Source organism: Crocodylus siamensis, chromosome 15 (assembly GCF_052110815.1).
Source record: "Crocodylus siamensis isolate JL-2025a chromosome 15, ASM5211081v1, whole genome shotgun sequence".
In the NCBI taxonomy this organism is placed as follows: domain Eukaryota; kingdom Metazoa; phylum Chordata; order Crocodylia; family Crocodylidae; genus Crocodylus; species Crocodylus siamensis.
In genome coordinates this window covers 38759458-38774904 of record NC_143409.1, presented here as the reverse complement: position 1 = coordinate 38774904, position 15447 = coordinate 38759458, and the positions used below count along the sequence as shown (strand labels likewise).

Here is a 15447-nt window from a genome sequence, read left to right as displayed (position 1 = left end):
TGGCGCAGCACAGTTCGCCTCAGCTCGCATGCAGAACACTCGATTAATCGAGTCTGCTCTGAAGCAGTGGATCTCCAGCATATTGTGGGGAAAAAGTATGTTTATAAATGCCTAAGCTGGTCGAAGATTTTAACCGAATACAGCAATTTTACCTTTAACAGTCTAAAAGAAACCCTAGGGGATCTAGAGAAGAAGTTAGAATACTTTTTGTATGTAATCTTCCCCTCACCCTCAATACTGGAACAGCAGGTTTTCCCTAATTTTCCTGCAGGAGTTTTCTAAGGGCTTTGTGTATTTTGATATATCACACCTCAGAGGGTCTGGAGTGTTAGCTCTTCAATAAACTCTTCCTCCTAAAATGTTCATGATCTATTAAATAAGTGTTCAAAACTTAAAGGTGGGGTGGGGTGGGGAGGAAGGAATGGGGGATAAGTTATCCATGACGTTGATCCTTCACAATTCATCCAGACCATGGACTGGTCCTGTGCCACTCATCTGGCCTCTGGGACCAGATAAATTTGACCCCCTTGCTATAAACAAACTTCCTAACACTGGACACTGAATCACCCACAGTCAATAATGGAAGACACTGCAAAGTGACATGAATACTGGAAGACCACTGAAAAAACCTGGTACAAGGCTGCATGTTTTTTATTTAACAAAAATGAGCCAGGAATAATAGGTAACGATCTTGGAAAGACAACACTATTCTAAGCAATTGCACCTTGCATTCAAATAACTAACCACAGCTACAGTGGAATTACTTACCCTTATTCGTTTCACCATAAAGCTGATGTTACGAATTCCTGAGAAATCTGTTGACTGATAAATTGTGTCAATTGCTTTAACATGGCTTGATATCTGTTAAATCAGAAAAAAGGGTAATATAGTTAAACTGAATTGCATGATTGCATATCTTTATTGTCACTAGCTACAAAGTTTCTTCTGCTTTCAAATGGATATTAACATGGCATATGAACTTTCATTTATAGTCAAGTACTTTAATAAAATGTTAATAAATAATTAGTAATAACCGTCTACATACTTTACACTATGAAGAGGTCAAATATCACCAAATTCTTTATATGCAAGTTAAATTTGCTCATCTTAACAGATGCAACTAAAACATAATGCATTTGTTCAATGCAGCCACTCAACTGACCTTAACATCAATGCTCTATTGAAACATCAGATATAAAAAAAAAAAAAAAAAGTATTATTTTAAAATTATTCTTCTGTAAAGTATTTTGGAAAATATTTACTTGTCATTGCTTAGCACTCTTGCAGTTGTACTAGACACGAAATATGTAAAATGAACCACTTGCCTTCCTGAAAATTTTATTCTAAATTTCTAAATCCTTAAAAGCACCCTGACTCCTAATTTCACAGGAGTCCCACTTTCAAAAGGGACCTGGATGCCTTTATAAATATTATCCATAGTGAGTGATCTGTGTACAGTATAATGAACTAATATACAGTAAAATTAGACACAAATGTCAATGATTGGTCATCTTTTAACAGAAGAGAACACACGAGCTTTTAAAATTTTCATCCACAAAAATACATTTCTCGCTTGAAACATCTGAAAATATTCTCTGTTTATACCCCTGCTTCTCTGACGAGCTATTAAACTGGTCTGTATAGGACAGGGGTAGACAACGTTTTTGGCCAAAGTGCCAAAAACACCACCAACCCTGACATGTCTCAGGGCAAACTGTAGGGAAGCCACAAGGGGCCTGATCCTTACTGCTGGCAGCGGGTACGCACACACACCTCCAGGCAGATGGTGGGGGAGGGACCAGAGTTGTACTGCCCTGACCCCTTCCCCACCCTGCACCCTATGGTGCACATGAAGCTGCTAATGACAAAAGCTGGTGGCAGGGTTTTGGAGCCCAATGCAGCTGTTTGCAGTCCGCCCACTGCCTGCTGCAGCTGCCCAGAACCCAGCCCGCATACAGGCAGGAGACTGCAAACAGTTGCATCGTGCTTCAGAGCCCCATCCAGGCTCTATGTCCCAGTCCCTCCCCTGCCATCTGCCCAGAGGTACACATACAATTCCCACTGACACAGAGCCAAGCTGGGGCTCTGGAGCCTGGTGCAGCTGTTTGCAGTCTCCCAGCTGCCTGCCATAACTGGCCCTGGGCTCTGTGCAACTGCAGCAGGCAGGCTACAAAAATTTGCACTGGACTCCAGAGCCCCAGCACTCACACCATGGCAGCAGCAGCTGTATGTGCACCTCTGGGTAGTTGGCAGGGGAGGGGACAGGGTTACACTGTCCGAGGCCTGTTCCCTGTCATCCACCCAGAGACACATACATACCTGCTGTTGCCACAGAGCGTGTCTGGGGCTTCGAAGTCCAGTGCAGCGGTTTGCAGCCTCCTGGCTGCAGCCAGCCTGGGCTCTGGGCAGCTGCTGCCAGCCACAGACCATGGGCTGCTCACAGAAGGGCTTACAGCCATCTCGGGCTGCCTGTTGCAAGCAGCCCAGGCTCTGTGTCTGGTGGCAGCTGCCCACAGCCCAGGCTGGCTGTGGCATGCTGAGCAAAATGACCTCATGTGCCATGCTCTGGCGCACACGCCAGGGGTTGCCAACTCCTGGTATAGGAGCAGGTACTGGTGTCTTTATAAACTCGTGGCTTGACTTTCTCAATTGCTTAGCCTCTACAGATCCCATTAACAATAAAACAACAACTTCAGATCTTAGCACCTCCAAATATTAGGCAATTGGTGTCTTCCTGAAAATTGATTACGAAGTGACCTCAATGAGACAGGATGGCAAAAGCAGATGAAAAGATCATCTCCAATAGTGAGGGTACAGATACAGGATGACAACACATTAAATTTGTCAATATTTCTTTAAAAGGGCACAGAACATATTCCTGAAATAATGGCCATGGTTTACAAATACCTGTGCAATTACAGCTTCCCTTGTTCCGTAATGCTTATAGAAGAGATGATCAGTCTGAATATAAAGCTGACATGTATTTCTTTCAGCTTGAGCTGCACGTTTTTTCCTTAAAACCTGTGGACCATTGGTGACAGTTTCTTCAAAAGGTTTCTGTACCTATATTAATTAAAATACATGTTAATTTTAATGTTAATGTTAATTCTCTAAACACCTAAATGAAAAAACAAAAAATTCCTTATTTTGGTGTAGTGCATTTAATAAATCCTCTTCATACATTTTCCTCTTATGTATCATATAAAAGTTGAATCTTTAACTAAGCTGTATATATTTCTAGTTCTCATGGTTTGTTTTAATCTGGCTTCTAAGAACACCTGATCTTTCAACTTCCCTGTACACTTTAACTTAGTATTTCGTAACACAACCAGCAGGAACAGAAGTTATGGTACATTCAAACAGGAAATCTGCCCCTAACACCTAACAAATCATACAAAGAACTAAGTAATGATTTGAAACCAAAGGTCATAGGAAAGTTGGACTGGAATGGACCTCATGAGATCCGTGGATAAAAGTGACAAAAAATCTAGTTGGAAAACATCTTAAAGCTCAAATTTTTCCTTACGACGAACATTACTACTTCAGATGATAACTGCCCTAGAGTTAAAAAGCTGAACAAACTGAAATACTCCAGCATGTGCTTACATTCCGAATGAAAGAAATGCCAAGCAGCCTAAACTTACTATTTTTACCATGCAGAACAGAGACTGCCAGAAACATCTGCCCCAAGTCTGTTCTTTGGTTAATGGTCTCATCTCCTCCCAATGCAAGAAATGTTTTTGAAAAACATCCTAATGCTGGTTCATCTGCATTTGTGCTGGCAATATTTTGAAACCCAGTATAAATAAGATTTGGATGTCAATGCTGTTCACAGTATTGAGTCATCTAACTTATGAGGATAAAAGTAATTGACATTAAAACTCTGAAAACACTGACAGTAAAAGTGTCAAATTAAGGCATAATACACATGGTAAACAACAGTAAAAACAATGTTCAAGAACTTCCCTTTTAGAAAAAAGGACTGAGGGTATAGACTGGCATTTGAGTTCCAAAAATGTCCAGTACCAAAAAAACATGGTGAAAAGGGGGATGAACAGATGTTCCAGCCATCTGGCTGACAAGCTACAGTCATGAGCTCTCCAGCCAGGAGAGCCAATCCAGGGGGGCCTGATCATTGATGGCCTGCAACTCCCCACTGCCAGGGAAGGGGAGAGGATGTCAATGATCAACTGGCAGATGCTAAAAAGCACCAGCTGCAAAGTACATCTTCCTGCCCTACAAAAATGGCAGAAGCAAGAACTACAGCTACTCCTTGCTTAATGTTGTAGTTACGTTCTTGAAAAAAGAATCCAGTTACATCACACTAGTTACCTACTAGCAGGTGGTGGCCAAACAACATTATAAGCAAACATTGCATGACTTTAAACAAGTGTGTTCTCTGGTAGATCAGTGATGTAATAATGAAACAATGCTAACCACAACAACGTTAAGCGAGGAGTACAGGCTAGAGTCTCCCCAGGATGGTTCAACCCACAACAGCGGAAAACCTAGGACCATGCAAATGGGGAGGGGGGGATGATGGGAAATAGAGGGCAGTGACTCACATGAATCAACTGGCCTGGGTCTCCCTGGGATGGCTTAAGTGGCTGGGGAATGCCCAGGGAGACCCAGGGCTGGACAAGGGGTCAGGGACAGTGCTGCTGCTGCTTGAATCACCCTGGGGTTCCAGATAACAATTTTGTTTGAACTACTTCTGGTGTGAACCGATTTATTTTTAAGTCAATGTCTTGCTAAATGACTATAACCTTAGTCACTATTTCTGCGGCTCTTTCTCCTTTTGTTAATTGAAAGGATCTTGAATGGTAATAACTCACTTGAATATATAAATGAAATCTTAGCTGTGATATATCCAAATGAATATTACCACTCCTGATCCTTCAAGTCCCAGATACAGGTTTTGACAAGTACACAAGATGCAACAGAACAAAGGAGTTGGTATAACGTTTTTTATTTCCTGCCAACTTGCTGAAGTCTGTACGAACAGAGGTCCACACTTTCACATCTCCAAATTCCACCAAAAAAAAGAAGTCTCACAATGCAAGTATTATAGGACCAATCAGATACCCTGTGGGCAGCTTTTACTTGTAGGTGGTGAGGCAAAAAGAAACCAAGTATTTAATTAAGGAAAGCAAGGAGGGCAATTCTCTCCTGCTTTCTGTGGACTGCACAGAGTTCTCATAAGGAACACTTGAATTAGCAGGACCAAAGTTATATGGCTCCAAGCACAGAAAATTCTGAGTTCACTTCAAACTCACACCTTTACCTCATGCCAGGAAGCATTATAAGGCTTATTAACCACTTTTAGCTATTTCAGTCACACTGCTTATTTTGCCACACATGGAGGTCTCAGATGCCTTCCTGATGGGACCACCATATAGCAAAACTTGTAGACATTTCACATTACCAGCAAATGCTAGAGTGTCTTTCATGGACCAAACAATCTCTACCTATTCCCCACCCCCCACAGTACTATTTTTCCTGATACTCATTTTTAAGTTTAGCTGGAAAAGCCAGCAGCAATACTACAGGTCTCTTAGAACAGAGGCTCCCAACTGTCAGGCCACGGCCCAGAACCAAGCCATAAAGGCTTGGCTGCCAGTCCTCAGAAGGGTTGGCTGCTGGACCGGAAGTCACTGGCAGCCAACCCTTTTTTACTGAGTATAAAAAAGGGTTGGCTGCAAGTCCATAGTATGCCTGTCACATCTGGCCTGGCATTTGCCAGTCCATGGTCACTTCCACTCTGATCTAAAAAGGTTGGGAACTACTGCCTTAGAAGGTAAGGCACACCAGAAGACCAGTGGAAGAGAGACAGCAAAGGCTAGTTTCTTTTTATTAATGCAGTCCATTAAAATCTACACTGTACCTGTGCTGGGTCCTCCACACCGGTCATTTGGTACTTCTGCATTCTTTCAAACACAGAATGATCAGCACAACCTCCTTGTGGTCCGTATTTATGGGGGTACTCTAAAAGCAAGGAAAAATGGTTATTCTGTTTCAAATTCTAAATATTTAAATACATTTTACTTATGTTAAAAGCATAGCAGTATTGAAGAGCACTTGCAAACTAGTTAATCTAATGTTCAACATGGTACAATTCAAGTAAAAAAAAACAAACTGATTTTCACTCATGTCAATTTAAAAAAAAAACCTCTCTCATAAAGCAGTCATCCTATTTTTTATTAGGTTTTTTTACATGTATAAATGAACTGGGACAATAGTAATACTTATTCTAAATTGTTATATTTTTTGCAAAATACATACAAGTGTACAATGACTTTCTTTTTTTTTCTTTTTTTCTTTTTTTTTTTTTTTTTTTTTAAAAGGAACTGAAACATATACCCAACAAAGCTGGTTAGAATTATAGCAATTTTCTAAAAGAGGAGATGACAACATTTACTACCAAAGCAATGTTTCTTAAATTGCTTTGAGTTTTTAGTCAGGAGGTCACAAATTTGTATTGAACTTGAACTCAGGTCTTAAGAGGTAAGAAATAATTATCTAGCAGTATTTTAAAATACTGATCATTTTCAATTCTACCCACTGAATTTTACTGACATATGGCAAGTTAAATTTAATTTATTTAATTTAATTAATAACTGCTCCGACACCTGGGGAACACTGCCTTACTATAATGGAATAGCCTTAATGTATGCATTTAAGCAGAAACGGAGTTTTATTAACTTGAATTAGACACTCAACATTTAACCACAAATGGCTGCTCAGCATAATTTTAAAGACATACATATTAAAAATACGTATTGTTCTTATGGGAAATGTACATCTCATTATATTAAATATGCAAAACCATTTCAAATGCAACAGTCCATGATTTTTACACAGGGACACTATCCCTTTTTACAGTGGGAAAGACTATAAACACTAGAAGTGAACTGCTCAAGGTTACAGAGTGAAACAGGGATAGAGACAGGAAACAAACTCATGTTTCACCTGCCTATCCCATATTTTATCACCTGGACCAGACTCTGTCAACTGTGCAATGGTATTCAAAGTTCAATACCAAACAGAACGTCCACAAGGTATTTACAGTGTATTCTGTTATCTATTCAGCTATTCAAGAGGGAAAAAAAAAAAGATGAGAAGAACCTTAACAAGTAAGAAAGTGCTTTAATACTGGAAAAGACTGAAAACTGTATTGGTTTTAATGAGTGTACTCTTAGTTAGTGACTGGCAAAGTTATCCAAAAGAAGCTTAAAAAACCCGAAGTAATTTATTTTAAGGGCAGCTGAATGAGAAGTGAAAGATGTATCCATGTTGACACAAATGGAAAGAAAGCTGCATCTGTTTTACACTTCAAAGCCAGCTTCTAGAGTGTATCATTCCCTTGGTAGGGAATCCAAATAAATGCCACAAAATATTTTGTTTTCTGAAGCCTTTAACATAGCACCCATTTAACAGAGGATATCACAAAGAGAAGAATAAAGCTTTTAACCTCACAATGTTCACTGAACTTTCAAGATGCAAGAAGGCCACATATCACTGTTTAGCACTTCCAAAATATAAATATAGATAAGATACAGTGCAATTTCATGTACCATCCAGGATATATTTCTTAGGTTTAGAGACAGCAATAGGATGAAGGCTTTTATAAAAAACTATAACAGGAAGACCAGAGAAGGAGAAAGTGGTAGAAGCCTTAAGGAAATGGGAATGGAAATAAGGTGGTTAAAGCTTTAATTCCTTTAATCATTTATTGTACTTCCTTTACAATATGCAAGAAGGCCTTGAAAGACCATCCTGTGAACAAAAAGGAAATGAACAGTAGCCAGCATACTAACAATAAAGGCTCATCTGCATCACCACAGATCAGCTTGAACTAAAGATATGATTTTTTTTTTTTTTTGAGTAACAACTGGACTGGAGAGTGCTAAAAATGCAATGTCTAAGCTTACCTCTAGATTCTCTTTTCCAAAGGTCAAGCCACTACCGTTTATCATCTATTTAACATTGGAAATTAAACTCAAACTGAAATAAAGCGTTCCATTTCTTATTTTTTCCGAAGTCTAATTCGAAAGTTTCAATTTAGCAAGTCAATAGGATTTAACTGAAAGTGTTGCTGACAACTTGAAAATTGAAATTAAAGTGACCTTTCTCTCTAACTGTATGATGATTCTAGATCTACAATAGACTACAAATATTGTTTTGTTGATGAGAAGAATGGCAGAATAAAAGCAACTAAACAGACACAATTAAAAACAAAAGAGGCATTTTATGGCTCTTGGCTCATGCTTGCTCAAATAGAACTTAATTTATTAAATTTGGATTGTACAATCTGCAGTTTTGATACTAAACAACTATGCTCTAATCACCCACATAGAAATTGAATACCAATATTTTAAAAATGTTCCATTATTTTTAAAGAAATATAGCTTCACAGTTCATGGAAACAAGTATAAAATGGGAGTCTTTTCTTTCAAATGAGCAGTGTTAGGAAGTTCTAATGTCTACTGACAAAAGCTAAAAGCTTTGATTCAATATGGTTTGCTAGTAAAATAAAAGCCTATCATCCAATCAACTGTTCTTTTAACCGTATAATATTTATATACTATTTATCATGATTTAAATTAAAACTTAGATGTGAAAATAAGCTTTTGAGTTAAATTTACAGTTAGCATGAGCCTACATTGACTTTAAGCCAATTAGGCACTAGTGGCAGCAATGTCACTCCATAGCTTAATACTAGAATGAGTTTTGGGGTATTTAGTCTCTATGTTTCAAGAGAATATCTTTCAAAATTAGATTGTGACTTACACCACTACACATGCCTTGAGATACAACTTCTTAGTTCAAATACATTGCTAATACTGATGATAAAACCTATATTGGTGGTTTTCAACCTTGTTAGATTCCAGGCACCCTTAGAAAATGCCAGGTCTTAGCTTTCACTCTTTTTTGACCATGGAAAGATAATAAAAGCAATCCTTTTGTTGCAAATAACTCAGAAAAACCACAATAGGTCAGACTTTTGTTTGATACACCATGGTTTCCTATTTGAAATCTCTAGGTTTGTCTTGTGTATAATGTGTAGGTGTTTGCAAAAGTAACAGTGTTAATACTGTGAGGCACCCCTTGACACCCTTAAAAGACATCTCATGACACCCTGGTTGAGAATCAGTCCTACACTGCAGCCACTGATAGAGGTTATATTTATAAAATACAATTAATGCATTAATTGCACAATGAATTGTAACATGCCACACATCTGGGAAATACATGTGGCTGGATAAAATGGCAACCAAGATGCAAAGAGATGTTCCACATTTAACTAAACAACTGATTTAACATGGAATATCCTTGGGGCTAGTTTGTATCCAGCTTCAAATTGAACATGTGACACTGCATGATTTCAGGGATCAGGAAGGCAGCAGCCTGAGGCCCTAGTTCTCATGCTGACAATCCGCTGATCACTGTCCCATGATCGAGGACGCAACTGCCTTGTGCCCAGTATCAGTTTGTGGCTTCAGGCTGCTTCCTGCCAGATCACATGGGGGCAGCCCTGGCTCCCCACACTCAGGGACATTTAAAGCCCTGTGCTGCAGCTGATTAGCTGTGAAGAAGGGAAACTGAATTTACAGGGCAGTATTAAATAAGCTGCATCTTAAATCCAATTATGTTTATAATCAGCTTTACTCACATGAAGGTCACAAGTTAGATTTTGTTGTGAATCTAGTACCAGCAAAGGTTATGGTAAGGTATATTTCTTTTAAAGTCCTTAAAAAGACTAAATCATTTGTTGCAGGACTTCCTTCTCTGGTAGTGAAGGAACTGAAGGGGGAGAATAAGGTGAAAGGGAAAATAAGATCAGTGTCATTGGTTCTGGTACTATATTATACTCAAACAAGATATTAACAAATAGAAAAATCATATTCCTAAATTGACAGAATGTGTCACACTACTTTCCATGTTTTTCTCTACCATGGAAACACTGAATACTGAGCTTGTAGAAGACAGTTTAAACTAGCAGGCAAACAAAGAAAACAGAGATTGAATAGGGTGGAAAGAATATTGACACTCCTTGGAATTTTCATTTTCTTTACCAGGAGGTTCTCATAAGTCAGCTGTTTAGTGTAACTAAGTGCTTAAATCAGTGGTTTTCAACCTTTTTAGACTCAAGGCACCCCCCTCAGTAGACTCAAGGTACCCTTCCATAACTTTGGTGAATTGAATGGCACCCCATTTCAAAAACTAATTTATTATAGTCAGGGCAGGGGAGGGGAATGGCCAGGCAGGGACCGAGCTTGAGTCTGCACGTTTATGCTTATATCCTCACATCTCCCAGCACCCTTCAGAGGATCTTGCAGCACCCCTGGGTGCCCTGGCATTCTTGTTGAGAATCACTGACTTAAACTCTACAAGGAAATGTAATTCTAGAACAATTCAGGAACATAATCAGGATTACAAAAAACATGCAATATATTTGCTGTAGATCCAAAGTGATTTTATTAAGACTATTTTGCAAAGAACAGTTACTTTCCCAACAGCAAACATAAGTCTTCAAAATACAGTCAATTGATTCCACTAAACTTGAAAGTGTCTCTCACATGTAAAAGTAGAGGTCAGGATGTGTGATCTAAACAAAAGAAGAATCACAACAATGGTAGTTTTCATGTTAAGCCTCAGTCACTGTGGATTCCATTATAGACCATTACAAAGCAAGTATACCCTGGGGAAAATAGAGATTTCAGCTTCATCAGTCAAACAGTGATTGTAGTGGTCCTCTCTGGAACTTGGTATCTGATCAAGCTGCTAAAAGGCAGTGTTTGGCAAAAATCAGTGGGTTATCCTATGATGCTATCTTGCAAATCTGTCACATTTACAAGTCTGAAACAAGCAGAAGTTGTCATCTGACACTAGTGGAGTGGGTCTTAATACTGGGTGGGAGTGTTATCATCCAATAATACAAGATATGTTTAGATACTTTGTAAAATGGCATAGCTTGGACTTCTGAATACTGGGCTATAACCAAAGATGATCTGAACAAGTTTAATCCAATCACTTTACCAACACACAGTACTGGATATATCTACTAAGTCAGGCCTGTCCAACTTTGCTGCACTGGCTGCAGGTTCAGGGCTGCAGGCTGTGGGGGCTGCACATAGTCCTCTTTGCTGTGCAAGCAACACAAGCTCCTTCCCCTAAACCACTGTCACACAGGCAAAACCCCACTGCATCCTGCTGCTAGTGCACATGCCCCTCTTTCCACATAGATACTCCTCCATTGCTGCTTTCCCCCTGCCCCATTGCTACTGCTATATAAGCATCCCCACTGCAACTGCTGTGAACCCCCTACTGCACTGAGTACCACTGCTGCTGCTGAATCCCCTCCTGCCCCCCCACTACATGGATATTTTTTGTCATTGCTGCTATTGTCAGCCTGCCCTGTCTGCTGCTGTATGAGCACCTCTGCACTATGTGAAGACCCCTACTGCTGCTGGAGCTGCGCAAGCCCCACTGCTGCTGCTGTGTGAGCCACCCCACAATACATAAAGCTCCTTCTCCCTCATCCATCTCCCACACCCTCCCCACCGCACTGCTGTGCAAGCCCCTTCTGTCTTCCCTCTGCCATACAGGCAGTGAGTTTACTAGGCCTCCTCCTGCCATGCTGCCCTGGCCCAGAGACTCTTGGCTGCTGTCACAGCAGCAGGAGTGACTGGGGGAAGACCCAGAGGAAGCTTGCAGGCCACATTTTACTCCATCATTGGGTCAGATGCAGCCCACAAGCTGCCAGAAGAAAGGAAGACAACTTCTGGATGAATTCTGAGTGAGGTCTTATCACTGTGTCCTCATGAAATGTTTGGTAAGAGAGGTTTGGCCACCAAACCACCAAAATCTGTCTTATTCTGGAGTGATAATGACTAAGAGAATGAATGAGGTGATGTAGGAAGCATTCTGAGAAAAGCTTAAGAGGTAGCTCTGTAAGTCTTGGAGACCTATACTGAGATCCTAGACAGGAACAGGATCTTTGGTGAGGAAGTGTGTTGCAGTCTCCAAAAAACTCAATACCATAAGAAGGTAAGACCAAGCATGACTAGGGACAGGTAACAACCTGGAATCACTGCAAGGTGGATAGTAAGAAGCCCAGCATCCAACTGCAATTGATGTCTGTGCTAATCAAGACACAGCAGTTGATTCAAAACTTTTTGAACTGTCCAAATCAAGAACCTCTTCCATATTAAAGAGTGAATTTTTTCTGGGAGAAATCTCCTGGTTTTGTACCAGGATTTTCTGAATCCTTAAGAATGGTTCTGTCACTAGAACGTGGGCACTTAACACACACACCATCAAATGCACTGACTGGTTATCTGCTTGCAGTTTTGAAAGAGCAGATGCAGGCACTCTGGTTGCTGGATTATAGCCCACTACTGTAACAAGCCATTCTACCAGAATTAATGAGGTTTTGTATTTTTTTTTTTGATCTTGAAACCCGCCCCCCACCTAATTATTCAACAAAATTGATAGAAAAATATACAACAAGCCTATTTTTAATAGTAACAAGAAGTCAGATGGTAGTGACCGAGACTCAGGCCTTCTCTGGAAAATGAAGCTCTCACATTGCCATCATTATAGGCAAAGTACATCAGGAGAAATTACCATTAAACTGAGTATTACTGGTACTTCCAAAAAAGGATCCACACAAATACTGGTTGGTTGCTAAACTTCCTAAAAAGGCAGTCAAGTTCTTGCCAACTCCCAGGAGGTAAGGACTGTTGCCCTGATCTAAGTGTATCAATTCTAGCACTCAATGGCTTTCAGAGAAAGAAGGATTAGACATCTCTGCTTGTTTGGGCAGCACATGGTCATTGCAGTGTCTGTATTATATTTTCAAGGTCAAGACTGAATATCATGCCGACTATTCTACTGACTAAACTCTAAAATATTCGGATGTAGGACCATGTCATTTGAAGACCAAGTTCCTCATATTTGTAGATGGTCTGAAGTAAACTCCTAACAACTCCTTAAGCAGACTCTCCCTATGCCTGAAGAAGGGTGCCCAAAAGCTTGCAAAAAACAATTTTTCCAACTATTCAGTTGGTCTAATAAAAGATATCACATGGACCCAAAGAACCTTGCCTGCTTATGTCCTTAGACCAACAAACAGGCAACCAACACTCCAATTACATCTCCCTAATGCATTTGTGATCAGTCTTTGCTGGAAAAGATATTGGAGAGGAGACTGCTTCCTGCATGTCACAAAAGTTCTAACCACCAAACCAGTTCTACCATAACCTTATGAAAATAATAAAACTGTTTGCTGGGTGCTTCAAAGGAAAAAAGACTGACTTAACCAGAGGTGAAGGAGACCATGGTAAAGCTAAGCAAGAAGCATCACACAGATGTACATTAACCATGTTTTAGATACTTAGTGTTCATACTGTCACAGCTGGTTCAATCTGTTTGAGTAGGAGTTCTTGCAGCAATCGGTCCCTTTCCAGTTTGAGCCACTCTGTTTTTCCCACATGCATGCAAGGATCTGGGTAGCTTTGCCCCTTTGTCAGGCTGACCCTCTGGCCATGGAGCTGAGATCAGGAATGCATCTAGTGTAGACTGCTGAGACACCAGAGGACAGTGAGGGCTCACAGGCATTGAGCAGGGAAAAGAGAGCATGAAAATATGCACTAAAATATACTAGTCAGTTCACACATATCTCAGCTATTGCTTCAGGCACTATTCACTTCCACAGTGCACTATTCACATCCACATACTCTCATTCAACTGAAAACATCTTATTGAGATAAATGGAAATTCTGACCCCAACAGAAGTATAGATCCCTTTCCTTTTGTTTGTTGCTGGGTATTTTTAAGTACAGATCTAATGTAGTCACTTTGTATTTTACATATGGTACAGACACACCTCAGTCCCACCACTCTCCCACTGCCAAAAGGTCTCCAAGCTTACCAGATATTAGGATAGGCAAGGGGAAGAGTATAGTTGCCGTTAGGGGTCCACAAGCAATAATCCTAATGGAAGAGATGGAGCACTAAAAATGAAATGCAGGTAAAAACAGTCAGGTGGGGGTTCAGAGCTACCCAGCAGGAATATTGGGAACTTCAGCTCCATCCCATCAAAAATGCCTCTAACTAACATGTTCATATAGCGGAGGCAGAGAAGGAAAGAGAGGCACAGGAAGGTGTGTGCGCAAACGTGCAGAAGGGAACACAGCCCTCTATGAATACCCACGTAGATTCTGCTTAACTCTTAAAAATCTGGCTATATGAAGGGGAGACAAGTACAAGAACAGGTGCTTCAAATCTTGTATACTTCCTGGCATAAAAGTATTTCCTAGGGATTTCAATGTGGACAGTGTGAAAAAGTTAGGCTTTGTTGCAAGGCCTACTGTGTGCCATAAATGTTAATGATGGTAGGCTAGAAGTCTTTAGAAGACTGGGTAGATTTGCACCTTAAAAAAGATGTACAGCATAAGATTTCATAAGCAGAAGACTTACTTCTTTAGATGCTGTGAAGGAACTGCAGAAGCAGAGTTTCTAAATAGATGTCAAAGGGCAGGAAAGTGTGGAAGGAGAAGGGAACACTGCTGAGAGAGGCAAGGTGGGTAGGAGAGAGAAAAAAGCAGTTAACCCACTGAAGAATACAGGGGTTATAAAAGATAATTCAGGTAATGGAATTACCATAGTCTCGGTTTAGACCATACTTAACACAATCAAATCTGTGGATGACTTCTTGTTCCACAATTTCCTATTCAAGTACCTTTTAAAAAGTTTTGTTGTCTAAAAACTGCCACACTGAGGTTGGAAATGGAATGCCTAGTCCCTTCTACAAGTGCAAGTAAAAGTCACGACTAGATTTAATCCGTGATCCATGCAATCACTCCTCCTGCCATGCCACACATGCATGGTAGGAAGTGCAACTGTGAGACTGTGCATCAGAACCAATCATACCCTATTGCTGGTGTAGGAGGAGCCTGATCCTGGGCTCTCCCTGCATTGGCAAGACGACAACACCCACAGCAAAGAGGGCTCCCAGCTAAGGGGGCCATGTGTAGCCAAGACCAAGAGCCCCTCAGTTGTGGGGCGCAATCAGGACCCAGAGCCCCATCAGGTGCAGGACTCTCAGTCTGGCTGCTGCTAAGGTGCAGCCGGGAACCAAGTTCTGTGTGAGGCCAGGCTTTTTACAGATCCCCAAGAATCACAGCTGGTCAGAGCATTTTGTCATGTGATAGCTCCTTTACCTGTGTACCTGATCTCAGGGTAATTGCATAATTAACTAGCTAATTGTGTGATACCCGTAACATATAGAGGAAGCCTTTAAGTCCTAAAACTTCAAAATCTGAATGGCTAATTCAGTCTTTTTAGATTAACCACAGAAATAAACAGTAGGAAAACAGGTTCTTGGCCTCTTATTTTAAAAATGTTGTAAACAAAGGGAAATTGTTACTAGAAAAGAGGAAT

General features: G+C 40.4%; 1 protein-coding gene across 1 annotated transcript in view; it reads right to left on the bottom strand.

The window, feature by feature from the left end:
- ADAM10 (ADAM metallopeptidase domain 10) overlaps window positions 1–15447 on the bottom strand; it is a 114416-nt gene that overhangs the window by 40111 nt on the left and 58858 nt on the right. Inside the window, exons 5-7 of the mRNA XM_090028256.1 lie at window positions 5885–5985; window positions 2908–3063; window positions 769–861 (exon numbers count right to left, since the gene is read on the bottom strand). Coding sequence (XP_089884382.1) covers window positions 769–861; window positions 2908–3063; window positions 5885–5985 — 350 coding nt within the window. The remainder of the gene's footprint in view (window positions 1–768; window positions 862–2907; window positions 3064–5884; window positions 5986–15447) is intronic.